The sequence below is a fragment of the Micromys minutus genome, assembly GCF_963924665.1.
Source record: "Micromys minutus genome assembly, chromosome: 1".
In the NCBI taxonomy this organism is placed as follows: Eukaryota; Metazoa; Chordata; class Mammalia; order Rodentia; family Muridae; genus Micromys; species Micromys minutus.
The window spans coordinates 197,196,186-197,221,450 of NC_137969.1; the positions used below are offsets into that span (position 1 = coordinate 197,196,186).

At 41.0% G+C, this 25,265-nt stretch overlaps 2 protein-coding genes across 8 annotated transcripts in view; one reads left to right on the plus strand and one right to left on the minus strand.

Moving 5' to 3' along the window:
* The window catches only part of AP4S1 (adaptor related protein complex 4 subunit sigma 1), a 44,098-nt gene extending 41,324 nt beyond the window's left edge, over positions 1-2,774 (plus strand). The window contains exon 6 of the mRNA XM_080928164.1: positions 2,376-2,774. Coding sequence (XP_080784290.1) covers positions 2,376-2,504 — 129 coding nt within the window. The 3' untranslated portion in view covers positions 2,505-2,774. The remainder of the gene's footprint in view (positions 1-2,375) is intronic.
* A 6,854-nt stretch (positions 2,775-9,628) lies between these two features.
* The window catches only part of HECTD1 (HECT domain E3 ubiquitin protein ligase 1), an 83,810-nt gene continuing 68,173 nt past the window's right edge, over positions 9,629-25,265 (minus strand). For 4 of the 7 annotated variants that reach the window (XM_080934537.1, XM_080934536.1, XM_080934535.1 and 1 more), the window contains exons 30-43: positions 24,446-24,668; positions 23,036-23,090; positions 20,632-20,814; positions 19,963-20,170; positions 19,791-19,876; positions 19,489-19,616; positions 17,631-17,832; positions 15,898-16,035; positions 14,291-14,898; positions 12,600-12,678; positions 12,421-12,514; positions 11,686-11,836; positions 10,660-10,804; positions 9,629-10,554 (exon numbers count right to left, since the gene is read on the minus strand). In XM_080934537.1, the coding sequence (XP_080790663.1) occupies positions 10,417-10,554; positions 10,660-10,804; positions 11,686-11,836; positions 12,421-12,514; positions 12,600-12,678; positions 14,291-14,898; positions 15,898-16,035; positions 17,631-17,832; positions 19,489-19,616; positions 19,791-19,876; positions 19,963-20,170; positions 20,632-20,814; positions 23,036-23,090; positions 24,446-24,668 (2,438 nt within the window). In that variant the 3' untranslated portion in view covers positions 9,629-10,416. The remainder of the gene's footprint in view (positions 10,555-10,659; positions 10,805-11,685; positions 11,837-12,420; positions 12,515-12,599; positions 12,679-14,290; positions 14,899-15,897; positions 16,036-17,630; positions 17,833-19,488; positions 19,617-19,790; positions 19,877-19,962; positions 20,171-20,631; positions 20,815-23,035; positions 23,091-24,445; positions 24,669-25,265) is intronic. The other 3 variants (XM_080934540.1, XM_080934539.1, XM_080934538.1) reach the window with 1 other exon arrangement.

A 25,265-nucleotide genomic window follows, 5' to 3' on the forward strand; every position in this document is an offset into this window, starting at 1 on the left:
GTGTCCTTCATGGAAAGTTGTGTGTGAAGCCCTTTCCCTGCGTGCTTGAGTTAATGGAGCACAGTCCAATTCCTTCTTGCTTCTTTCTGTTCAAAATGTCAGAGCTGAAGTATTTGCCTGTGTTTATTGCCTTGAGGCTTGGCATATAGGATACATCTTTGGTCCCTGGCATATGGCCCAAATGCCACTAATTTTGGCTCCACCAGTGTGTACAAGTTGCTCATAAACCAAATCAAGATACGAACAACAGCTGGATTCCTATTTTAAAGGAGGCATGTGATTTAAGGAGCCATCAGATTTCAGGCCTTCACTTTGCATTGGGAACTGGTCTAGGTTTGCTCATGTGGTGCAGAACTGGGTGATAATTAGGGTTTGAGCCAGATACACAGATAGCCAGGCAGTCATGAGCCCACAGTACATGACCTCACTGACTAACTTGTGTTTCCAGGAGGTTGGGAAAGTCAGACTTGCCAAAGGACCTTGTGGGGGTGCCAGTGGTTAATATGATTCAGCAATAAATTCTGATTCGAATTTCAGAGCAGTCGGCAGTTGCTCAAGGGGACATCCAGACAACAGCTGTTTATTTGCTGAAGATGTAAGTTTGATCAGTGAAACAATTTAAACAGATAAAATGCGGTTTTCAGATTCAGAGATCAGGAAAATAAGTCAGTAAAGCCCACGGCCCTCCATACCTACAGAGTCCAAAGATCTGTTTCATTCAGCCACCTGTGCTGCTTAAGTCCTTTTCATTTCCGAGGTCGGCTGCTATCTACTCCAGGCAGACCTCTAGCCTGCTTCCTAGTGGACGATGACCTTGAGCTTCTCCTCCTGTCCTTCCTCCCGAGTGGAGATTAAGGGTGTGCATTCGTCCCCTTGTTCACAGGTGCTAGAGAAGCACTGCCCACTGAGCTGGCCCACTCCTGACTTCAGCTCTGTTTGCCTGACTGGGTTTCCATTTTGTCTCAGCTTGTAAACTCTGGCCACCGGTTCTGATGAGCAGGGTGGAACCTAACTTCATTCCAGTCCTACTTTGGCTGAGGACAAAGCAATCATCTATATAATTGGAAGACATTATTAATAGGTATATCAGAGCAAAGGGTTGGTTTATTTTTTCTGGGTCACTTAGGGACAGTTCCCATCGGCTCCTGAAAAAGTTTGTTCTGCTTGAGGGCTATTTGTGCAGAACTTAATGAGATGTTAACAGAGTCTAATGGAAACTGAAGTCATTCACAGACTGTCCCATTCTCTGTAGACAGACTTCACTGAACAAGTACAACAGAGACTTTGAATAACATGAATTGAACAGTATTAGGTAGTGATTTGTTTTGCAAATATTCACTCATTACAAACTCACTGGTGTTCATAATCACCTGTTTGTCAAATGAAGTTTTTCCATTTGAAGCAGCTGTTTCTTTCTTTCCACACAGCTCCTTAAAAACAGAATCTCAGGTTTCAAATGTAAAATTAAGAAACATCCAGCCATGGCAACCATCTTGCTCCATATTTAGATGCTCAGATGAAAGAATTCCCGGGGAGTCTGGCATTCTGGCTCCTCGCTGCCAGTTTGCTCTTCCACTATGGAGACTAGCTCTCCAGTGTGCACTTCACCATGTTAAGGCTTCAGAATCTGAAAGTGAGTCCACTTAGGAAACTCAGAGCTTGGGTCCTGGGGGAGTTTAGTCAGCCTCTGCTTTGTTCTTTTCTCTCTGGGCTGGCAGAGAAGACAGCTGATGCTGCAGGCTGAGGAGACATTTGTGGGTTGGTAGAGCCTGAGGCTTCTGGAGAACAGAGCACTCAGTCCAGCCCAGCTCTAGCTTGTACCTGCCCTGGGATGTTGGCCAGACTTTGGACTGTTTACTTCTGAATGAGGATTGTAGAGCAGACTGAAATATACAATAAGGCATTCATCACAGTGCCTGGAACCTGAGCTTCCAACAGACATTGCTGCTGTTCCCGAGGCTGAGCTGTTACTTGCTGTGTTCTCTGACACTTAGACATTCTGCCCCGTGTGCTCTTGTGCATTGGGATGTAGCTCAGTGCTAGAGTGTTGCCTGATATACAAGGCCCTGAGTCCTATCCTAAGCACAACATACACTTGTATGTGGACACACTCACAAGCACATGTTCATGCACACATGCTCACAGACACATATAATTTAAGTAGCTGTTTCATTTTAATATCTTATCCCACTTTCTTAGCCAAGATGACTATAGGTATGTATATGTACAAGGAGGTAATGTTTACTAGGATTTAAAAAAATAAAATAATAAAACCTTCATGTTTAGGTTTATTTACACCATGAGAATTTCAGGCTAAGCCATGTTACTATTTATACTTATTAAATTCTACGACTAATTTCCTTAATGTGACCTAGATAATGTTTAATTTGGATAAAGTCCACATCATTTTGGATGAGATGGTATTAAATGGCTGCATTGTGGAAACTAACAGAGCAAGAATTCTTGCCCCTCTACTGATTCTCGACAAGATGGCGGAAAGCTGATGAAGACTAAGGAGGTTGGAGTGATGTGAAGGCCAAGGAAGACATCAGAAACAGCAGCCTTCTGAAAACTGCTCTAGCTGTCTCCCGTAGTTCCTAAAGAGAAAACAAAGGAGTCCAGTTCTTGTGTACAAACAAAATGCTTCTCTTAACAGAGAACCACAGTTTACTGGAAACTATAAGCTTGGTTTTGCCCCTGCGGGAACAGCAGGGTTGCAGTGTGAAGGATGCACGGCAGTTGTCCATCAGCCAATAAACTTCACATTTACTTGACCACATGACGTGGGAGTAAAGTCCTTCTGCTTGCTACCTCTATCCTTAAGGCCCTGAGTACTCTCTCTTTCCACCGTGCTGTATGCAGCCCTAGGCATACCACCATCTTTCCTAAAGAGTGTGTGTGTGTGCGCACACAGAGACTAGAGGCCAACCTTGGTGCCTTCCACAATTGCTTAATTTGTATTTTAAATTGTTCTAATTTATTCTTTGAGAACATATGTGTGCAACACCTTTCACTCTCCATTTTTTGTTTTTCTGAGTCTTTCATTGAACCTAGAGCTCATTGACTGGGCTAGAGTGGCTGGCCAGCAAGCCTCCAGGATCCTGTCTTCAGCTTCTCAGGGCTGGGATCACAGACATGTGCTGCTCTACCAGACTTTAAGTTCTAAAGATCTGGACTTGGGTTCTCAGAGTTGTATAAGCAGGTTTACCACCTAAGCCTTCTCTTCGGACCTATTTGATTTGATTTGATTTGATTTGATTTTACAAGGTTATTTGCAGTGCCTCTAGCTTGGAACGAATAGAGGGAAGACCTTGTAAGTTCTAGGCCTACCTGAGCTGTGTTGCAAATTTTCTCAAACAAACAAACAGCCAAGAACCTTATACACACCTAGGAAATTCAGTTTTATTTGCCAGTTTCTGGATGTGTTTGATACCCAATTTAAGGATATTTAGCAATTAGGATGCCAGCATGTAATTAGCTTCATGGTGCTGTTAACACCATTAAACATTATACAGTCTCCAACAGCTATTATGATGCCACATTTTACTATTTTTTGCATATTTAGGCAGGGTCTCTCAGTGTAGCTGGGGTGGCCCCAAAATTACTATGTAGCTGAGGATGACCCAGAGCTCCAAATTCTCTTGCCTATACCTCACAAGATCGGGGATTACAGGTTATGGCATATTCTAAAGTGTCTTCCTACTAAGCTCATTAATAAAATTTACTTTAGTTCCAAGAAATAAAACAAGACAATTTTATCAGGCTAGTGCAAAATAAGCACTTTCCTTCCTCTTATTCTATAAAAGTTTTGTTTTTAAAATGAACACACAAGGTATTTTATAGGAACTGTCGTGTTGTCACAGGCTATGCTAATCCCTGCACCGTTCCAGTTTCAGTATGTGTGCTGGCGAAGTGAGCACAAGACATGTCTATGTTCAGGGTTTTAGAAACAGTCTAGAGAAGAACCCCTGCTCCCCGTACCCCTTCAAAACCTGCCACACAGAGTTGTCTTACCAAGGACATATGTGTGCACATTGGTGTGGAGGACTGCATGGGGCAGGGAGGGGAGGACTCCGAGAGCTCTTCCACCTGAACCAGTCCTCCAAGAGGCATGGAGGAGACAGTTCTTGGTCTAAAACTCTACATACAGATTGTAGAGTTTTAATCTATAAAGACCAGAAAACTAGGCATACCAGACTGTAAAAGCAAACATGGATTGTTCTGAATTCATTTGGAAAGGCATAGAGAAGGTTTCTGGCCCATGGGAACAGTGCACATTACATGTACTAAGTCCTCAGGATTTGGGGAAAGCCCCATCTAAATCAAAGACTTCGGATGTCCAGCAGAGATACAGCAGCAGGAAACGCTGTCCCAGTTGGTGGGCACTTAATCAGCAGCATGTGGAGTAGCTGCAGAAACTGGTGCACCACGAGCAGCTGGGGAGTGGACAGAATTAATTTCTGGGTCACACTAAAATAGTAGATGAATTATATCTTGGCACAGATTCTAGTACCTTTAGAGAATATTAAAGTCTTAAAAAATATTAAGTAGATACCATAGCCAAATACACTGAAGAGTTTTAACTGTACTTGGAGACCCTGGAGTGTCTGACAACACCTGACTCCAAGTGAACTGTGATTCAGCTGTCGGCTACATGCTGTGTGACCACCTCACTTCAGCTAAGTGCCTGCAATAACTTTGAGACTGATCTGAAAATCACAAGATAACCCACTGGAGCAACTTGCTAGACTAGGTAGGTCCTGGCACAGCGACTCAAACAGGCAGGGGTTGAATATTTTATGGTATGTAAGCTATCCAGTCTCGGCTATCTTCCTCACTCTGTTGTGCAAAAGCAACCACACATGGTCCATGACTGTTCTATTAAGACTATGGACATCCCAGGGCTGGGGGTATTGGTAGGATGTTTTTCTAGAATCCATGAGGTCCAGGGTTTGAGCCTAGCACTGCAAAAAGCAGGCATGGTGGTATCTGCTGTGATCCTGACTCTGGGAAGACAGAGGCAGCAGAGGAAACAGAAGTTCAACATCACTCTTGGTTAGATGGAGTTTGAGGCCAGTCTAGGTTAGAGATCTTGAAAAAAAAAATTCCCGTCATAAAATACTACCTTTACTTGTATTTTTAACCATCTAAAAACATGGGGCCAGTGAATAAACACATTTGTCACATAGTCTGGTGGTCTGAATGTGAGTCCCAGCACCTATATGGTTGGAGACCAGTTCCTTTTTCTCTTTCCAAGACAGAATTTCACTGGCTCCCCTGGATGGAACTCAGAGATCCTCCTGCCTCTGCCTCCCAAGTGCTGGGACTGACTGTGTGCCACCACACCCAGCTGGAGGAAACTGCACTTCCAAGTTGTACCTCCATCGGAGTAGGGGCGGGCATGCCACTATCTACCCTCCCAACCAGTGTTTGAAAGCAAGAGAAACCATTTAACATCACACTTAAACGATGGCAGTCCTGGACACAGAGTTCCGGTTCTAGTACGGAGTGTTAGTTGTACAGCCATGACTTCACTGATAAATCAAAACAAACAATAACAAAATCCCTTTATTTTTCTGATTCAAACAGTCTTAACTTTCAGTCTCACAGTCAAGCATAAAGTATTTTAATACATAAAGGCGGGCTCTACACGTTCACAATACTGGTTCCATGTCCAGGGATTCACCGGAGAACAGGTTCACAATCTCTGGAAAACTGCCTGTACTGAGAACTCACAGGTGTTTCCTTAGGGGGCGCTGACTCAGTGTTGGATATAGTAACATAGAATGATTTCTAGCCTCCAAGAGGATGTGGGCAGGACATACGCAAATACTATGGCATTTATGTAAAAGACCATCCTGCAACCAATCCTCTGAGGCTTCTGACACACAAATAAGAGCACTGACCGTAGTCTGGGCTATCCCCTATGGTATAGTGTATCTAGTACTGAGCAACCTTGAATATGCTCCAAATGCCTTCTAAAAGCCACTGTGGGGAGCTGGCCTAGTAGTTAAAGCATTGCTTACTCTTCTGAAGGACCAGCACCCACAAAATGGCTCACAACCATCTGTAACACCAGTCCCAGGGTAATCGTATGTCCTTTTCTGGCCCCCACAGGTATTACACTCATGGTACAATCATTTGTGCAAGCAACATACACACACAAAATAAAAAATAAGGGTTATTGTTTTTATTATTATTGGCTAAAGGCACTGTGGTAACTATTGAGTATGGAAATTAGAAATACGCTCCTTTTTTAAAAGTTAAGACTAGGGGCTGGAGAGATGGGTCAGCAGTTAAGAGCGCTGACTGCCCTTCCAGAGATCACGAGTTCAATTCCCAGCAACCACATAGTGACTTACAACCATCCGTAATGGGACCTGATGCCCTCTTCTGGTGTATCTGAAAACAAATGAAAAAGGGTCAACACTAGCTCGGCGTGGTAGCTCATGCCTGTAGTCCCATTCAGGAGGCACAGGCAAGAGGAACACCAAAAGTCTGAGGCCAGCATGGTCTACACTAGGAGTGCTAGACTAGTCTGGGCACTAGAGTTAAGACCTCAAAATAAAATTAAAAATTAAATAAACATTCATTTCCGGCTGAAGGGTATATTATAACCAAACATGGTAGGTGTTCCATATACTTCTCCAGGTTTACCAAGTATCTTCCCTGTAGAAAAGTCTATTTCTTCTCGTATTTTCATATAACTGAGTGTCTTAGTCAGGGTTTCTATTCCTGCACAAAACATCTTGACCAAGAAGCAAGTTGGGGAGGAAATGGTTTATTCAGCTTACACTTCCACATTGCTGTTCATCACCAAAGGAAGTCAGAACTGGAACTCAAGCAGGTCAGGAAGCAGGAGCTGAGGCAGAGACCATGGAGGGATGTCACTCACTGGCTTGGTTCCCCTGGCTTGCTCAGCCTGCTTTTTTAAAGAACCCAGGTCAACCAGCCCAGGGATGGCACCACCCACAATGGGCTGGACCCTCCCCCCTTGATCACTAGTTGAGAAAATGTCTTACAGCAGGATCTCATGGAGGCATTTCCTCAGCTGAGGGTCCTTTCTCTTATGCCCAGCTCTGCAGCAGAGCACTTCCCCCTATCCTGTCCTTACCTCCTGCAGACTCCACAGATCTTTCCCTTCTAGCTTTCCTCCCCTATCCACTGCTTTGTCCCAGCTCCCAACTCCAGCAGCACCTCCTTACTAACCCAAGAGCTGTGCCTCCTTCTGTTCATCCAGTCTCAACCCCTACCGCTGTCCCATCCCAGTTCTGTAGCAGAACACCCACTGTGGTCACCCACTTCCTCTCTGACCCCATGCCCAAGAGATCACAAATATTTTCTCCAACTTTCCTCCCCTACCCCAACTCTCCTCCTTCCAGCCTCCAACACCAGTAGGAATTCCCTGCAAACATAAAAGCTGAGCGGGCCAGGGAAACAAGTCCACAAAAAATTTCCTACCAAGTAGTATGCAGCAAACACACTCTCTTTAAATCCAGGGGGGAAGCAGAAGCCATGGAACAGAACATTAGCCCAAGAGACAAAAGCAGGTTAACAGTACCTCGATCTGTAGTCATCCCAATCCCAGATCTCTGATGCCACAGTAAAAACTCAGTAACATTCTGGACAATATGTCTCCACTCAAGCCCAGATATCCCCACCTCAGCAGGCCCAAGTCGTCCATATAGCTGAAGCATAAAAAGGGCTTAAAGCAGTTTTATAAATATAGCAGAGGTCCTTAAAAAGGGAGAAGAATCCCTTCAGGAAATACAGGAAAACACAAATGCACAGTGTAAGAAAATAGACAAAACTGTCTACGACCTGAAGACAGAAGCAGATGGGTGAGAAAGACTCAATCTGAAGGAACTGTAGAGTCGAGAAGTATGAATTCACACAGAAACCGCAGACAAGCTTCACCAACAATACAAGTGACAGAAGAATCTCAGGTCCTCACGACACGGTGGAAAAGGTGTGTGTGTGTGTATGTGTGTGTGTGTATATATACATACATACATACATATATATATATATATATATATATATATATATATATATATATATATATATATATATATGTATGTATGTATATATGGTTAAATCTAAAAAACTCTTCTTGCCAGGCAGCAGTGGTGCAGACCACTCATCCCAGCACAAGGGCAAGCAGATCTCTGTGACTGAGGCCAGTCTAGTCTACAGATCAAGTTCTAGAACAGCCAGGGCAACAGGAAGAAAAAAACCTTGTTTCAAAAAACAAGTAAAATCAAAAAAGTCTTCCAACCAAAAAAAAATCTCAGGGCCAGATGGTTTTAGCACCAGACTTTCAAACAAACACTCCTCAAATTATTCCACAAAATAGAAACAAAAAAAACATTGCCCCCCCAAAAGTCAAATAATCCAATTTAAAAATGGTGTACAGATCTAAACAGACTTGTCAAAAGAGGAATCACAAATAGCCAAGAGGCTTTTAAAGAAATGTTCATCATTCTTAGCCATCACCCTTCAGAATGGTGACAATCAAAAACACAAGAGCAGGGCTGGAAAGATGGTTCAGCGGTTAAGAGCACTGACTAATCTTCCAGAGGTCCTGAGTTCAAATCCCAGCAACAACATGGTGGCTCATAACCATCTGCAAAGGTTGTGATGCCCTCTTCTGGTGTGTGAAGACAGCTACAGTGTACTTACATACATAAAATAAATCTAAAAAAAAAAAAAAAAAAGCCTACAAGAAAGACAGCTGAGGATGTGGAGCAAGGGGAACACTCCTCCATTACTGGTGGGTGTGAAAACTTGTCAACTACTATGGAAATCAAAATGGCAGTTCCTCAGAATATTGGGAATCAATCTACCTCAAGATCCAGCTGTACCGCTCCTGAGTATACCCAAAGGACACTTCATCCTACCACAAGGACACTTCCTCAACCATGTTCATTTTGCTGAAACAGCCAGAAACTGGAAACAACCTAGATGTTCCTTAACAGAGGAATGGATAAAGAAATTGTGGTACATCTATGCATTGGAATATTACTCAGCTGTTTAAAGGAAGGAAAAAAAGAACACCATGAGATTTGCCAGCAAATGGACAGAACTAGGAAAGACTCATCCAGTGAGGTAACCAGTCCCAGAAGATAAATAAGGTGTGTATTTGCTTACATGTGCATATCAGCCATTAAATAAATAATAACCCAGCTACAATTGGCAGAGCCGGAGAGGTTAGGCACAGAGGAAGGAACTAGGGAGAACACGCACAGATATCCTGGGGAAGGGAAAGAGATTCTATGGCTGGACTGGTGCCGCACAACCCATATGAACTCACCAGGACTGAAGCAGCCTACACAGGTCTGCATCAGGTCCTCTGTATATCAGCTTTGCATTTAGTGCTCTTACAGGACTTGGCAGTGTGTTGATGAGTGGGTTCCTGGTTCTCATGCTTTCTCCCGGGGCTCTTTCCTCCTGTTGGTTTGCCTCATCCAACTCTGATTTGACAGTTTTTGTTTAAGCTACACACACACACACACACACACACACACACACACACACACATTTTTTAACTGTGAAGAGTTAAAGCATCTGGTTAGTTCTTAGGTCTGGTGGCTGCAGTAAAATTGTGACAGGACACAGTTTCCTACGCTGCAAACATTTTAATGATTATTGTTGAGCATACATTTCAGAAATTTACTTCAAACTGCAACAAGTTAAATAAATGTTTATAATATACAAAGAAAATACAACCAAACATAAAAGTTGCTGTGACTGTGCCTTGCACCTAGACCAGTGTTTGCCCCTCCCTTAATATATCTTTATTTTTGAGCTGCACAAACACACTTTAGAATTTCATCTTTATAGAATGGTATTTATGAAAAAAAAATATACTCCCACCGTAAAGAAATGACAAGGGTGTGCATGATTATATGCCGGACAAACAGAGCACTGCACACTCTGTAGTGCAGGTGTCATTAAAGAGAAAAGAAAAGGCTGAGATGCTCAGTAACACTCTATGTTTTAAGGAAGCAGTATTTTTGACCAAGTAGCTAGAAAGCCAGCAAAACGGAGGTCAGTGATGGCAACTGTAGTGTATGGAGTATGAAACGATGACAAACTTGATACAAACACGGTTACATTTACAGTGAGCACTGAAGATCTGGGAGGCTGCTCTGTGGAAGAGTTAGGTAGAACCACCTTTTCCAGTCACATGAGCCCTTGTAAAGCAACACAGTGTCCTGTGCTGGATACCTGCTGGCTGGGTAGTTAAAGGATTTATTTTGTCATTAGCAGCTAAGGAACTTATTCCACGTGTTCTCAAAGCCTTAATGGTGGAGAACAAGGCAAATGTCATTACTGTGGAGAATCATACACTTTTCTGCAAACAAACTCAAGAGGCTTCACCCGGACTTCAGTCTCTCTTCTGCATTTCTAAACTCAGTTGAGATGAAAGCCTTTCTCCATTGTAGCAGCTAACAAGCGCTCTCTCATGATTTCCTCAGAAGAATATTCAGGTAACTTAAGATAGTGGACACAAGTGTTGACGGATGGATAGCTCGAGTCAGTAGCATCAACCTACAGTAAGAAAGGGAAGACATAACAGCATGAGTTCATCGTGGTTATTCCTCTTATCCTAATGTGGTTAAGTTCCCGCTGGATTCTCCACTAGCTAGTGTATACCTTTCGTACAACTGTGAGCCTCGGATGCAGGTTAGCCAGTCCACCTGGGGGTAGAGTTGAACAGCCAGTGGTAAACTGCAGGAATGCTTTCCTTTCATCTGAGGACATGCCACATAAAACCCTCACAAACCTAAGGAAGCCAGGGCTGAGAGAACAAAAATACAGCTGTATTGATTTGACCATGGACTGAAATGAAGACAAAGCTCACAACTACTGCTGCTCGTTAAGTCAACAGTAACCTCCCAAACAAATGTGCATGCCAGAAACAAGACTGCCTAGAAAGTGAGTTAGGAAAAAATGGGCTGGCACAGCTCAAAGTTCAAAGGCTGCCTCACACACACAGTAAGGATGCAAACAATGAGGAGAGTAAACAGGCTCAAAACCAGACTTTTAAAATACACTTGTCTACTTAACAGACAAGGCTAAATTTATCAGAATATATTTGATCTGTTTTCAGTCAAATCTTGTGGTACCTTCTACTAAAGTATAATGGAATGCTACCTATCAGTGAAATACCACTACTACTGTATATCACAATGCAGATGAATTTTATAATCATATTGTTAAACAACCAGACCAGAGAGAGTATATATACGATTGCATGATTTCACTTATTAAAATTCAAAACCAAGAAAATGAATTGATGGCTGTTTCAATGACTAGAAACGAATATAGTTAAGACCGAGGATGTCTACAACTGTTTTTTATTCAGGCTCCTGTTACACAGGTGTGATTACTCCTGAGAATTCCTCAAGCCAGATAAAAAATCTGGCGCTTCTCAGTTACACTTTAGTAAATCTAAGGGCTTACAATTTTCATGGTTAAACTCAGTGAGAAAAGGCGTCTGAGCAGTGGCTGCGACCTGGTCACCTGTAATCTCCTTAGCCTCCTCAATGCACTACCTCACAATCCCTCTGCTTGCCTACGTATTATAAATGTAGTTATCTAAATCATAGTTTTTTAAAAATCTGTCAGTTGATTTTTAGACATGAAAAGGTCTGTACCTTAGAAGTTATGAATACATACCTGTCACGTGTATAGCCAAGCTTAGGTTCAGTGTAATTGATAATGTCCTCTGCTGCCCATGACGGTGACTGATTTCCACAAAGAATCATCTGGACTTCCTCATGGCTGAAGGAACTTAATTTCTCCATTGGAAAAACTTTATTAAACCCATCTACATTACACACACACACACACACACACACACACACACACACACACACACACACACAAAGAAAGAAAGAAAAAAAGAAAGCAAAGCACAGACTCAGTTCCTAAGTCATGATTCCAAAATCACAAATACAAATCTTTGTAGAGAAAGATGGGCTATGAGATCAGTCCCCAGCACTCCACCCCTCAAAATGCAAAGAAAATCAATGCTTAATATCACAAATGTGAGCAGAAAGAATATTTGGTCTCTATAGTCAGTAGCCAAATTCTCATTTATTGTAACTATTAGTCTGACTCTTTGTCACAACAGCAGCCAAGGTTGTATTCACGTTTTCAAGTGACCTACAGTATAATTAATTCACTCTCACTGTGTTATAGGTTATGTGGATAAATTTATATCCACTTACAAATGAACAAATGAGGGTGAGAAGTGTTCATTCCTCCAGAGCAGGAAGAGGAAAGAATAATACAGTGTGTTCAAACCTGTCCTGACTACTCTGCTAGAGCAGAGCCTAGGGGCAAATTTGATGATACGCAGTAGTGTTGTTGTTAGTCAAAGTACAAGGAAATGCAGCTCTTTAAAATTACCTCGAAAAGCCTCCATCTGTTTCTGAATACCCGTGTGCATACAGAAGTCAAACATCAAGTCCACATATTCCTCTGCATTATCCATTGTTATCATCTGCAAAGCAAAGTTTGGCAGTATTAGTGCTTTGCTAAGAGGACGTGTTAGAGCTTAGTGACTGTACAAAGATCAAACGCTTTACCTCGTCTTCCCCACTGGGCTTGAGATCCACAGCTGTGAAACCATATATTCTTGAAGATGGGCAAAACTGGAAATTTAAACTGGAAGTTCAGAAAGATTTGATTACTATTCAGCAGCTGTCTGAGTTTATAACGGTGCAGCCCAAACCTCAAGTGCTCTCACACTCCACCAACAGAAACCGGCATACCAGTTTAGAGTAAAATCAGCCTACTTATGCTTTCTTACCTATTTATTTGAAACACTGGGCTCAAACCTTTTATGAGAGTTTGAGTTTTTAAGGGCAAAACCTTGTGCATAAAAACTATTAAGACAACTGTTGCAAACTTTTTGGGCTGTGCAAAGACTACATAAAAACATAGCCTGCCATGAATCACTTTTTAAGGAAAAAAATTATCCAACTGAAAATTTCTATATGACTTTTTATAGGAGAATGTTTATAATGCTTTTCTCCCTCAGAAGAAATAATTGCTTTGTTATTCACAATGTATACAAAGTGTGTGTATATTCAGAGGGAACAAAGAAATCCCTTAACATATAGTTATCTCATACGTCTTGGTTTTTTATAGCATGTAACTATGTAGCCCTGGTGGCTAGCCTGGAACTCACTATGCAGATCACAGGCTTGCTGAGCTCACAGAGACCTTGCCTCAATTCCAAGTTCTCAGTTGAAAGGCATGCACCACCACAGTTAGCTCACATTTAATGATGGAGACACAATCTTAGAAGTGTGTCCATCAGGCAACTCTTCTGCTATACAACATGAACTGTACTTAAATCTAAATGACACATTTTACTACACATTCAGATGCTATTACAAAGCATATTACTAGGCGGCCTCAAACTTGTACAGCATGTTACTTTGCTGAATACTGTAGGCAGGCGTATTACAATGCTAACCGTTCCTGCTTAAAAACAGGTAAACAGAAGCTTGAGACAGCACTGTCTGCTTTTCTGAGTTCAATTCCCAATAACCAGATGGTGGCTCACAACCATCTGTACAGAGATCTGATGCCCTCTTCTGGCATGCAAGGGTACATACAGATAGAGAGCACTCATATACAAAAGATAAATAAATAAATTTAAAAGAAAAAAACAGGGAAACATAGGAAAGATTCAATGAAGAGATCAAATGGCAGAATTTCAAGTCCATGTTAACTGTATGGGAGCAACCTTGTTCATGTGGTCCATCTAGGACTGAAACACTCATGTAGCATATGAATGTATAGCCAAACACTGTTTCTTACAATTACTAGCAAACATTACAAAGGATATATGAAAGTACTTAAGTTATGACAATTATATATACAGGAAAGAAATTTATCAATGGCTATAGTATTGGAGTTAGCTGATACAGCCAATGAAGGTTTTTATGCCAATCATTTCTGACCTTTGCATGATAAACTGGCCTCAAACTTTCTGTATAGCTAAGACTAACCTTGAACCTCTGATTCTTGGAGACCCAACCCAAGACTTTATGGACACTAGAAAAATGCCATACCAATCAATGTTACATACACTTGACACAATACTATCTTTTATAATAACAATAAATCAAAGGTTCAAACAGAAAACCAGCATTTTCTATAGACTATATAGACTTTACTGATAGACTACAGATCTACAAGGTCAGAAAAACAGAAACCATTAACTTTCCCCATTTGTTAGGTTGAAGACTGTATACAAAAATCTTACCCTAAATCCTCTATGCTAAGTGGAGGTCCAGAACCTGATGGATTCTTGAGCACTAGTTCCTGTAACTTTGTGTTCTTCTCATCTTCAGAAAGACTTTTATTGCCTAAAATCTGGCGCCTCTTAATAGCAAGGTCTTTAATTTCTTTTAAAAATCTGGCCCTGTGTGGATTTACAAGTTCAAAATCTTCCCAAGTTAAAATTCCATTAAACCAGGCTGGGGGTTTGGGCTTAGGGGGATCAAGGATAAATTCTGATTTTGAATCCTCTTCAAAGCTTCCTACTGAGAGGGAATCATGACCTTCTTCCGTAGAAGCTTCAGACTGACTTTCAGTACAGTGCAAGTCTCTGTCGCCTCGGGACTCATAGATCAGTTTGCTCATATTGCTTTTAATGTCGCCCATGCACATAAGTTTAAAGAAAGGCTTAGAAATAGGTAAGTCCACCAATCTATTGTCTTGGATACATTTGGCTAAGAAAATCCCAAGGAAATGGAAGAGTTTGGTGATCCTTTCAAGCTCATCACTGTCTTGTGGAAATGGTGCTGTGAACAGTCCACATGATCGCTGCACATAATATCCAGGAGGCTTCAATCCACCTCCAAGATCAACCTTTAGAAGGAAAAATGACAAATCAATAAATATTTAAATAAATATAATAGTAACCAAACCTTCCATTGCTTTAACAAAGAATCACAAACATGAAACATCTTTCAAATTTAGTCATCAGAAGATGCATGCATGTTAATTAATTTGGAAACCAAATTTAATCCTTTAGAAATATTTCAATGGCACTAAAATTATTTAGTAATTAAAAGTAGAGGCCAGCTTGGGCAAAATAGTAATACCCTCTCCAAACACAAAACAAAATAAAACAAAAAACAACAATTGTCTAACTGGCTAAGAGCTATTGTTCTTAAAGTCAATCGTGACCTGTAGAGTAGAAGCAAGGAACAGACCCTTCCCACAAGATGCTTTTGACATGCAACATGGCATGAGCGATACAAACATACACTTGTACACACAGATGTAAGAGAAAGTTTAAAAGTGAATAAAAAAGTGTTTAAGGAAACAAAAACCTGGCTGGCAAGATGACGGTAAAGCACTCACCATTAAACCTGTTGGCCTGAGTTTAATCCCTGGATTTTACAGATACTAGCAGAGAACCAATTTCTGCAAGTTGTCCTCCTGATCTGCATCATGCTTGCCGCCCCCACACTCTCACACACGTTTAAGTTAGAAAAGGGCTTTCCTAGTGGCAGTACTGGGGACAGGGATGAGATGGGAATGGAGAGCTGGCTCAGCAGGTGAAAGAACGGCTCCTCACTTCAGTTCCCAGCACCCACACAGCGGTCACAACCGCCCATATCGCCAACCTCAGTAATGCAATGCCTACATCAGATCTCCCCTGCATAAGCATGCATGTGGTGCATATGCATACATACAGAAAATACACTCATACACATAAAATAAACTAGATATATTCAAAACAAACAAGCAAGCCAGCATGTATAGGCAGAAAATCTGGCTCATGTTCTAAAAGCATAGCCTATTTTAACATTTTGTGAAAGCAGTCATAACTCAAAACACAAGACAAGAAATCAGTCTCACATGACGAGATTCATCATCTGGAAAATTATCATCACAAAGCCAAGTCCCCAAATCAGTCCTCTGGAATTCTGCTGCCACAAGAGCATAAAACTCTAACGTGGGTCCCAAGCCAGTTCCTTCTTCTCCGAGAAATTCAACCTACAACGACAAAAGAATGATAAAGAAAGGGTCACTTAAGTGTAACAATTTGAGGTTTTTGGCTGGTGCTTTTATTTCAAGACAGGGTTTCTTGACCCTGTCTTGTTGTAGTCATGGATGTCCTAAAACTCTCTGTAGACCAGGCTGGCCTTGAACTCAAGAGATGTGCCTGCCTCTGCCAGTGCAGGATCAAAGGTGTGTGCTGCCACCACACCTTGAGCATCTTGTCACATGCACCAGTTCACGGCATCTGGTCAATAGATCAAGATGGACTATGATAAGCAACACAGACCTAGGCTTCTGTGCTTTCATAAAGTTTCTCATTTGATACTATTGGGCTGTCAGGCACTGCACCGAGTAAAGTGCAAACATTAATTACTTCTCATAACTTTGGAGAGTATATCTCACACCTCAGCAGAATAATTAAATCTGACCTTTCCATCAGAGAAAATCAAATCTCTTTTGATAAAGATAAAGTGGTTCTGTTATTTTCTTGAAGAAAGGATGATATTTTTTTTCTACCTGGGTTTTTGTGACCTAAAGCCTAAAATTCTTCCAGTTATTGTGACTTTAAGCAATTATCTTGAAGGTTTCTACACTCTGATACAAAAATGATAAGGAAAATTTCACAAAAACTAAATATAGCACATCTCAAAACAAAAAAGTTAAAAAGCATTTAATAAGGAAAGATGTGATGAAAGAGTAGGATAAAAGCGAACAAAGTCGTATATAAAGGAAAAGTAACAGAGCCGTGTACATCAGACTTAGCATCTGATGTAAAGGTTAAAGGAGCTCCATTTTACACTAGGTGCCCACACTGGTACTCACCAGCCACTGGTCTCTGACTCCAGTCCCTGGAAGGGAAGTTCCCAGTAACCCTGACTCAGCAACTCTCACCCAAAAATGTACAAGAACGACGTGTACTTGTTATGAGGTAACTGCTTTTTTTTACTTCTGTAACACAGTTACACAGATAGATGCCCAGAGATTGTTTCAAGATACCTTATCACTTACCCTGGGAGAACAGAGCAGCTTTTGCTGGCTGGCATGGATACTGAAGGTCCTCATGTGCTCCCCTTTAAAATCCCTTCCCTATACTTGTGCTGCACAGCACTGTCAAACTTGGCTCACGGGTTGTCTGTCCTACTAGTATCTAGCCAATAAGTCTTTAAATCCATAACTGGATTGACTAGGGTCTTTCCTCAGGGTTGAAAAGCTCCATAGCACCCCGCAGCGGCATCTCTGCAGTATGTGATGCGTGCCAGTGCAGGCAGCTCGACCTAGCACAACTTAGGGGAAGTAATACTGCGCACCATCTGCTCCCAAACTAGATCATCTAACAGCACAGCTTCATAGATGGGTAATGTTCAACCGACAGAAAGAATTCAGCCCGAATAAGGTAAGTCACAACCCAGACTTTGATATCAAGAGAGGTGGGGAAGCATTCTGAGACATTCTGCCAGGGAGAAAGCATCTGCAAAGATCACAGAAGCCCTCTCCTTGTTTTTCTGCCATGGTTTTACACGGATTACCAGGTTCCCATGCATCTTTTTCCATAAAACCAAAAACAAGACTCCACCTCCAAGGGAGGGTACCTCAAGAACTGACTTCCGGTCTGCGTGTATCTGCATGGCATTCTCAGCCCACTCCATCAGAGACTCTCCACGGGGAACTTTGACTCTTTCGTGCTTGAGTCGACCAACCCTAAATTCCCCAGGATCATCTCGCCTCACACTGCTCGTGGTCCTCGTTCGCTCCACGGTGGCTTCCCGTCGGTTCTGTAGCCACACTATGGCTCTGAAACACAACACCACAGTCCTTAGAGCAGCTGAATGGGCTGCTAAATTATCAGTAGAAGAAAATGTTGGGAGGGGTGGTTTTCAATTTTTTTTAAGTGTTGTTTTGAAGCAGGCTTTTCTATATCCATTTCCCAGTTCCCAGGATTACAGTTACATAATGCTGTACTCAGACTCTTAAGAATGTGTTCAGTTAGGTAATTTTTTGTTTGTTTTCTTGATACAGTGTCTGATGATATCCCACGATGGCCTGGAACTATGTAGCACAGGCTGGCCTCTTGTCCATCCTCTTGCGTTAGACTCCAGAGTGCTGGAATTATAGCTGTAAGCCAATATGCCTAACTAGTTAATTTTTTAAGCAACAATTTATTTTTTTTAATATTTATTTTATATATATGAGTACACTGTAGTTGTCTTCAGACATACCAAAAGAGAGCATCAGATCCCATAACAGACAGTTATGAGCCACCATGTGGTTGCTGGGAATTGAACTCAGGACTCTTAACTGCTGAGCCATCTCTCTGGCCCTAAGCAACAATTTATTTAGACAGGCACTAAGCAACCACCATTATGGTAGTTAAAGACCTTTTTTCCTGTGTGTGTGTGTGTGTGTGTGTGTGTGTGTGTGTGTTTTCAAGAATACGTGGGGAAATTAGCGAGCACCTCTCGGAAGTCAGCTCTCGGGTTCTCAGGTTTGGTGCTGAGCATCGTTACCTACTCAGATAACCTGTTCTTTTAATTTAATGTTATTAACTGCGTGTGTGAAAGTCAGAGAAGGTGCCTGTGACTATGAGTGCAGGGAGAGCATGTGCACACATGTGCACATACATGCAGTGGCTAGCAGACAACTAGGGACTTTAAGAATCTGCTTCCTTACCTACTTCATTTTCTAGAAATCATAACCAATGCCATTTATCACAGAAGCCCATAGATTAACATGTATAAATGCTTTTTGAATGTTATTTAAAGGTAGAAATTGTAACTTAGTCAGAATAGAGATACAATCACATTTATGATTTTATATCTACGTTTCCAAAATAGGTGAGCTAAAAAAAAATCATTCCACAATATATCATTACACAAACATCTGTAATACACCCTGTTTCAGGAAATTCAACTACAATAGATAACAAAAGGGTGTAAAAAGCCCTGCCCTCGCGAAACTGGTCTAGAGGAGAGATAGAACAAAATTAATAAAAGTACATGGGGCAGTGGAAAGAAACAGTGTCAGTTAGATCCCAACAGTATCTGCAAAAAGAGGGGCTGCAGCTCAGTGACTGAAAACTGCCCAGCGGGCACTGGCTGGGCCTGGGGGAGACTCTAGCACTAAAATAAAAATGAAGGGCCATTTGCCAGCATTCACTTTTATGTGGCTAAGAATTCTGACAATTAATAATCTATGTAAGTTATGAAGAACCTGAAGTATTAGGAAATAAAAACTGATGCTACAATCTACACTGTATCAGTTCGTGCAATCCATGTTGCACCAACAGCATATGTATTCACCTGAAAACAGAACTTTTAGGTGTCGATAATGCATCACAAAAACTAAAAACACTATATTCCCTCCATCAATCTTAGCAGTGTATTTGCATATTTTAAAGTTTTATAATGAAAAACCTCTTTATTCTATAAACGTAAAAGCTTCATTTCCTACCTGGATGCACCAAATGCAGTACAGGTGAAGTAAAGCTGTCTGGTTTCGAATGGGATCAAGAAAGGACACTTGCTGGTTAACTGCTCACACCAGTCTGGCAAGGCCCCACTTGCCAATGCCAATGGTTCCTGCAAATTAACATGAAACACAGTAGTGCTAAGAGGCATTAAATATACTTTATAGTGAACACAAAGACTATGTGCACTCTATTGCTAAAGAACAAATGAAGACATAATCAGAGGCAGAAGAGGAAAAGGCAACCCAAGAAAAGCACACCAAAGGTCCCCATGCAACTACATTACCTCAATCTGCTGTAAAATTTTTGTGGTAATTTTTTTACTAGTAAATTCATCAGGTGGAAAGGTAAACTGAGGCTGCTCATCACCATCTGTAAAATTAATTAACATCATTAATAAAAATTAAAAGTTACTGTTTTCTATCTGCTATAGAAATAGAAGATGGTTTCTTACAGACCTTCTTGGGATATCCTTGAGTAAGGATCACTTGCGACTATATACAGAATGCGCAGAAGCTGAAGGACATCCTCTACTCCACAGGGGTTCTGTCCGTTGCCTGCTTTAGCCTGAGGCTGCTCTTTTGTCGAATTAAGAATATCACTACTTTGAAGACTAGAAATAGCCCCCTGGTTTAATCCAGACTTTGTTCCATGCTCACAAAAATCCTAAACAATTAACAAAATTAGCAATCAATCACTTTTCAAAAAAAACATTTATTATTCTTAGTATTAATACGACTGTTGAAGTTTTTTCCTTTTTTGAAATAAACATTATTACACAAAACAAAATTTAAATTATATTCAAACCAATTCACAGTACCAAAGATAATGAAACTAACATAAGCTTTGGTCTACTCAGACCCAAGGCCACAAGCAGCATTTGTAATTTTAACACTGACACATAAACCATGCTCATTCAAACTTAAAAAAAAAAAAAAATCCCAAGGACCATTCCTTTATGCTGTTTTTCTTTTCTTCTTTCTTTCTGGTACTAGGATCTAATCCAAGGCCTTATGCATGCTGCGTAAGCACTCTATCACTGACTGTACCCTAGCCCCTCAAGTTTTCAAACTCAAACAACGTTCAGAGCCATTCCACTGAAACCAAGGTTTTAATGCAATATATACCTTATATGCAGCTATAAGCTGAGAACAATTTCTGTTTTTCCTAATACTTTTATTAGTGCCAGTTAATTTCCAGTGGCGCAGGAAAGCGGCGTCAGCATTCTTCTGCAGGTAGGTTATCAAGTCATTCTTTGGTAATTCGTCAGTGCCAAGGTATTGTTCCACATGCTCTATAGACCAGCAACCCTACAATAGGAAAAACCAAACATTGGCCTTTCCCAGTGATGAGGTCTATGATGTGTCACATGCATTACATGACTAGCTTTAAGATCATGCACTTAATCTATCTTCAATAACTCAGTGTTAGCTCCTTTCCTCTTCAACTGTTTCTCTTTGTGTTGGTTTGAATTAAATGGCTCCCATAGGTTCCTATATTGGAATCCTTAGTCAATGGGGAGTGGACCTCTGGTAGTATTAGAAGGATTAGGAGGTGTGGCCTTGTTAGAAGTATGTCACCAGGGATGGGCTTTGAGGTTTCAAAAGCCCATGCCAGGCCTTATATTCATTCTCATTCATTCATTCATTCATTCATTCATTCATTCATTCATTCATTCTCTCTCTCTCTCTCTCTCTCTCTCTCTCTCTCTCTCTCTCTCTCTCTCTCTCTCTCCCCTCCCCTCCCCTCCCCCCACCCACTCCAGTCTCTCAACTCAGGAAGTCCCCTTGAGGGAAATAATATTATTAAGTGGAGCACAGACTGTTTTGTGATAGTTTGACTAACAATGTAGCTGCTTTTTGTCCTTCTCCTTAAAATCTGCCTGAGGCAAAATTAAAGTTTTAGATTAATGCCTTCCCAAAGGAGATTTCAATCTAGATTACAATCTAGCATTGAGTCCGTCCTATAAATATTAGTAATCATTCCTATGCATATCTAGAATGAAAAGAAATAAGCTGGCCAAAAAGAAATACAAAAATGTACTGTTTGAGAACAGGAGCATCAGGAAGTATAACAGGGCTAAATCCATTGCTCAAGGAAATAAAAATGTAAAGAAAGTCTGATGCTAAATGGAATAAAGGAAGTGGTGAGCACAAGGCAAAACCCCACCCTACTAAGTTTCCAACCTGTGAAAATGAACTAAAAGCTTAAGTACTGAAGAAAACAATTAATAGAAATTTGATGTAAATGTAATTGGACCAGGGGGCTAAATTCCTGCCCATCAATGATCAGACCTTGGCAACTTCAGGTATATGGTTTTAGAATCTCAAGTACAAGAAAGGGGTTGTGGATCTCCCTCACTGACTGAAGAAAGCCTCGAGGCCAGGTGTGTGTCCAACGTATCCCTGCATGAAGGTTCAGAGAAGACACTGAATGAAGCCTGGATTGCCTTGGAAACCTCAAGATGTGGGAGATGCCAGCGCTGTGAGATACCCGCCAAGGAGAGCTTCAGACTGGGTGTGGGACCAGCCCAACAGAAACAAGTATGTTGCAGTCAACAAAGCTGAAAGGAGTTAGAGACCTGAGGACCACTATGACATCAGACATAGACATACAGGATTTGAACTCTGCCCTGCTGGTTTTCAGCCAGGCTTTGGTCCAGAATTTACTCACTATGCGCTTTCTCCCTTTCCAAATAGTAATATATAGTCTGAGCCATTGTATGTCAGATGTGGCCTGTATCTTGACTTTCCAAAGGGTTACAGTTAAGACTGTCACAAGCCTCAGAGACTTTAAACAGTGTGGAGACTTTTAATAGACCATGGGAACTTAAAAAAAAAAAAAAAGATTTATTTATTTATTATATATAACTACACTGTAGCTGTCTTCAGACACACCAGAAGAGGCATCAGATCCCATCACAGATGGTTGTGAGCCACCATGTGGTTGCTGGGAATTGAACTCAGAACCTCTAAAAGAGCAGTCAGTGCTCTTAACCACTGAGCCATCTCTCCAGCCCCCATGAGAACTTATGTTGGACTAAATGCAGTTTTGCATTACATTAAACAAAGCTATGGGGCTGGGGAGTGGAATGTGTTGGTTTGACTAAGATAGCTCTCATAGGCTCATATAGTTGAATGCTTTGTCACCAGGGAGTGGAACCCTTTCATAGGATTAGGGGGATTAGGAAGTGGGCTTTATTGGATGAAGCAAGTCACTGGGAGTGAGTAGGTTTTGAGGTTTCAAAAGCCCATGCCAGACCCAGTGTCTCCTCTTATCCTGCTGCCTATAGAACAGGCTGTAGCTCTCAGCTACTTCTCCAGCTCTGCTCCTGCTAGATGCCATGCTCAGCGCCATAATGAAAATGGACTAAGTCTCCGTAAGTGTAAGCAAGCCCCCTCATAAATGCGCTCTTTGTAAGAGGTGCCTTGGTCATGGTTTCTTTACAGCAATGCCACAGTGGCTAAGATACCCTTTTACTTTTTTTACTAAGTAACTAAAAACAGAACCCACTTTCTAAAAATAACTTACCATTTTCCCATTTTCCTTTTCTTTATCCGAATCCTTCATTTCTCTATACATGATTCTAAACATGAAGACATTATTCAATTAATTCATAAATCAAATGATTTAGTTATTTCTAATAAAGCTATAATCTTTAAAAATATATGTTAAAAGGTGATTCATTAGTTATATACTAATATTAAACATTAAACTCAAGGAATTGCTAGCAAGTATTCTACCACTGAGATAGCTTCGACCCTTGCTCTTTGTAACAACCTTTGCTGTATAGACTAGGCTGAACTCAAAACTGATTCTTGTGACTAAGATTCTGTCTCTACCTCCCAAATGCTGGGATTATAGCCACATGATACCTGGTCTGGTTCAAATAGAAACTTTAAGACAAAATATCCAAAGAAAGCACATATCACCAGGTGTGGTGCCAAAGGCCCAGTACTCAAGAGTAGGAGAGCAGGGGCAGGAGGGTCATAAGTTCAAAGTCACCCTTTGCTACATAGACAGTTGGAGGCCAACTTAGGCTACATTAGACTCCACTTTAAAAACAAAAATAAAACATACAAAGGACAATGAAAATATGTGTCAATTCTAGAATTTTTAATTTAATTTTTAAAAATTGCTATTATCTGTGTGTGCACACACATGTGCATGTGTGCATGTACATTCACATGTGCACCTAGTAAATGCACATATACCACAGAAAGCATGTGGAAATCAGAGCGCTAAGAGTCAACTCTCTCCTTCCATCGAGTAGGTTTGGGGATAGAGCCTAGGCAGCCAGGCTTGGCACCAAGCACTCTTTAGCCAGTGTCCTATCTTCATCCCCAAATCTAGAGGGTGAGGATATGAATGCTCTCTATCCTAAGTGTTCTGGCCTCCTTTAGGGTTCCTGTGACTAGAAAGGATAGGACAGCAGTGATAAGAAGGACTTTGTATTATCTGTCTCAGAAAGCTCTACTCTTATCAGTTATCATCCAGGATTAGGACTATTAAAAGAACATCATAAGCCAAATTAAAATGTGAAATTAAATATCAATCTCTGTTATAAAATACTGCACTTAACTATGCCTCAGAAACAACACCTTTACATGTTGTTATGTGTTATGAGAAATAATACTTTATATAACTCACTAAAAGAACAAATAAAGTATATTTAGTGCTTCTGTCACATGAAATTATAAAAATCCAATTGTCATTCTTTTCGAGCCTGAACCTAGATTAGTATGGACTATTTCTCAAGGTTTTTCTAGCTCTGAAGCTGAGCCACCCTGCATCTGGACTCAGAAACAACCTCATTGGCTCCTGCAAAGCAACAAGCAAACAACAGCACATCTTTTAAGTTCCTGTAATCCAAAATACAAAGACTCATTGTTCCTTGGCTCAGAGATAATTTTGCTTAAATATCAAGTTGAAATCTCTTACGTGTAAGTTGGCTCCCAAATACGCCTAAGTTTATCTGACTTCACATTGCCATTACAAGACAGCTGAAGCAGTTTCTGTACATAATAAAAAATGGTTGATCTAAAATTGGTAAGTGGCAGTTCAACTTCTCGAGTTGTTCCAAGCCCAGTTACTTTCAATGTGAGAGCCAGTCGAGGTGATGGAGTACATTCAACTTCTTCCAAGAGCTCTGAGTGAGGAGTTCCTAAGGATATCAAAGATGCAAAGACAATCTCACAAACAGCATTGCACTAGGAGACAAGGCCATACATTCACTAATCTATGTCTACTTCAGATTCTCCTGGTGCCAAGATCTGACTTACTATGTCTGGTTTGTGAGAAAAGGTCTTCTCAGTGGGGATCAGGACGCCCTGAATGATACAGCATGCTGCAGGCTACCCTTTGAACCCATCACAATCTTTTTCCTGAGCCTCTCAAGTACTGAAATAACATAATCCCTGAATGTTTTATTTAAAAATAAAAGTAAAGGATTAAATTCTCTTCAATTCATAGCCTGCATAGATATGTGTGTGGACCACGTATCCCACACGGTGCCTGTGGGGACCAGAAGAGGACATCAAGGCCCCGGGGCCACAGCTCCAGAGAGTGCTGAGAACAAAACCAGTTTAAACTGGCGTGCCATTCTTCAGCCTGCTTCGTTTTGCTTTTCAGTGGGAATTATTATACCTAGGTTACTTAGAAACAGAATAATAGAACAGGATATATTTAAATTTTTACTTAATGTAACTATGAAGACAGTTAATGTTTAATTTTATAAATTATACACTAAAATTATCACTGA